The sequence below is a fragment of the Plectropomus leopardus genome, unplaced genomic scaffold (assembly GCF_008729295.1).
Source record: "Plectropomus leopardus isolate mb unplaced genomic scaffold, YSFRI_Pleo_2.0 unplaced_scaffold2005, whole genome shotgun sequence".
Classification (NCBI taxonomy): Eukaryota; Metazoa; Chordata; class Actinopteri; order Perciformes; family Serranidae; genus Plectropomus; species Plectropomus leopardus.
The window spans coordinates 522-3,294 of NW_024621662.1; the positions used below are offsets into that span (position 1 = coordinate 522).

Below are 2,773 nucleotides of genomic sequence, written 5' to 3' on the forward strand. Positions count from 1 at the left end.
TTTGCTAAAAAGCTTTCAACATGTTTTGTTTTTCTTTTTTTACTCTAAATTATCACAACTTTTTTTAATCTTCATGTTCTGTAGCAAAGTCCAAACTCAGTGTGAACTGCACTCACTTTAAAAGCCTTTTAAAAACTATAGATTTAAATAAATATGAGCACAGCGGTTTTTGATGTAATTTTCCGACAGTTTTGCTTGTTTTTATGATCATTTTCTGGGATGTTGACGCTCAAATCTTGGTTGAATTATTTGTGTTTTGGAGTCAATATAAAAACTTTTTTTTTTCTCAATACATACTAGTTTGTATGTAAAATAATATTTCAGGATTTTAGAAATATCTGATCATAAATGAGTCAGAAATGGAAGAATCAGAGCATTTTTGATGCTCAGTAATAAAAGACAGAATTTTCCAGTCACTGAAAATCAAATTTGCAAACCACGAAATCCACTAAAATCAGACGTTTTTATTCCATTGTATTCAATTAAATCTCTAAATGTTGCTTTTCATGGTGAGCTGAAACCAAAGGAAACGCAGCACAGAAGAGAAGCATCAGGCTGATTGTTTGTGAAGAATAAAAAGCTGCAGAGGACAGAAGCTGCGAGCTGACGAGTGTGCCGGTGTGTGTGTGCGCGTGCACGTGTGTGTGTGTGTGCAGGATGTGACCTACTGATCTGGTTGAGTGTTTCCTGTGGGATCCAGCTCAGGTCGACATCGTTGTGGCTTGATGTTCCCATTTCTACTTTAGGAGCAGGACGCCTCCTCTGAACAAACAAACAAACAAACAAACAAACAAACAGCACGCACGGATGCGCGCGCACACACACACACACACACACAAGTCAGTGATTTTCACAAACATGAAAATCGGTCGTATAATACCAAAAACCTCATTTTTAGGGCTGCAGCTAATGACTAATGAACAGATAAACCAAAAGAGGAGCAAAAAAACTTATATTCCCAGGAGCTCAGGGACTTCATGTCTCATTTTGTCAAACTTAAAAGATATTCAGTTTTTAATACAAAAAAATCCCAGATTTTTTCTTTAAATCTAATTAAATACATAATTTATATGTGGAAACTTTGTTTTATTACCAGAAATCAAAGTGGGATAAATCATGGAATAATATTAAGTTAATAGACAAGAATCCAGAAAAAACTGCTGATGATCTTCAACAAAATTCATGTTTTTTCCAATTTAATTAACTAAAAAGCTGAAGAAGCGAACGTCAGAGACTTGAAAACTGTGTTTTCCATCTATTGATACTCTCACACGGTCCCTATCGTCTCTCCTGCTTCTCCACGCAAATATAATGAAATTTATTTTTTACGTTTAATGAGAGCTTAACAAGTTTGAAACCATCTTGCAAATCTCGACGTTTCCTCATTTGTGTTTTTGAATGTGATTTTCTATTTTTTGTCGTTTTTTAAAAATATCCGTACCTTTCTGGACTCCAGCAGCTGGTGAAGGCCGACGATGACCAGCAGCCCGAGACCTGACAGGAACACGTACATGAAGATCCTGAGAGTCGGAGGGAGGGAGGAGCAGACGAACACATGAGAGAGAAGAAGACGGGACGGAAATGAAACCAACGCAGAAAACAAACCGCAGTAAAAGTGATGAAAACACACTCACGTCTCTCCGTCCAGTCCGTCCTCTCTCTCCGTGATGGTGACCGTCTGGTTGAAGACGGCGTCCTGGAAAATGTTTCCCTGCAGAGAGGAAAGAAAGACAGAGGAAAAAGCAAAAGAGAATAAGAAAAAAACTTTGTCAATTGAAAAAAAAGATTTGTGATATCAGCAGAAATCGTTCAGATACCGACGACAGGCGAATATTATTGTGCATCCCTAATTATTCTGCCATATCTTTGACTGCTAACTTTGAGGAACAAACATATTTTTCAACAAAAGCTTTTCTTAAGATGAAAAAAGGGGAAATGCATAGGAAAAATAATACACATACAAAACAAAAAAAATAAAAATATATAAAACCAATTTAAAAAATAATAAATACAATCAAAAGAATAAAATAAACAAAACTTGATACTAATAAATAATAAAAGGGATAATTAAATAAGAAAGCAAATAAATCATAGGTTAATACATAATTATGACAATTACATAGAAAAATCAATTTAGGACACAATTTATCCGTCAAATAATGGACTTTTTCAAACATTGTTTTTGGTCCATTTAAATAAATAAATAAATAAATAAATATTAATGGGGGAAAAATCAGTTCACTCGCTCTTTTTTTGGTTTTGTTTTGGGTTACAAACAAAACCTTTGCACATGCACTAACAGAGAGATGGCAAAGTGAGGGGATAACCACTAAAAGGCGCACCGAGCAGTTGGGGGTCCAAAGCCTTGCTCAAGGGGACCTCGGCAGTGCCCAGGAGCATCAGCTAACATCTCTCCAGCTAACAGCCAAAACTGTGTCTGGTCCTGAGTCCTGCAGCCTCTGCCGCCCCATTAACGGCATATTTATTTCTCTATTAAGTCATTTATTGTTTTGATTTTGGCAGCTTTTATCCTCCATACAAGACCCGCCACTTATTCGATATGAGCAGAAACTCACGTTGCTGTCCTTGTAGTTGAGGTTGATGACGAGTCCGAACGGCCGCCCTCCCATCGGCTCCGCGGGGATGAAGGAGTACTCAAAGGTGGCCTGTCTGCTGGGAGGGACCACGATGCCGAGCTGCAGCGCCGTGAAGTTCTGGATGTAGAACTGGTAATCCTGACGAGACCAACGAGGAGCGTTACAGACAGAGCTGC

The 2,773-nt window shown here is 37.8% G+C and overlaps 1 protein-coding gene across 1 annotated transcript; it reads right to left on the minus strand.

Annotated features, from left to right (window-relative positions):
• Nucleotides 1-504: 504 nt before the first annotated feature.
• On the minus strand, nt 505-2,762 carry LOC121965447 (translocon-associated protein subunit alpha-like; the record flags this gene model as incomplete). The annotated part of the gene is made up of 4 exons (XM_042515592.1): nt 505-762; nt 1,442-1,520; nt 1,635-1,711; nt 2,577-2,762. Coding segments are annotated over 4 exons (600 nt in total), but the record flags the coding sequence as incomplete, so codon positions are not given.
• Between the last annotated feature and the right edge of the window lie 11 nt (nt 2,763-2,773).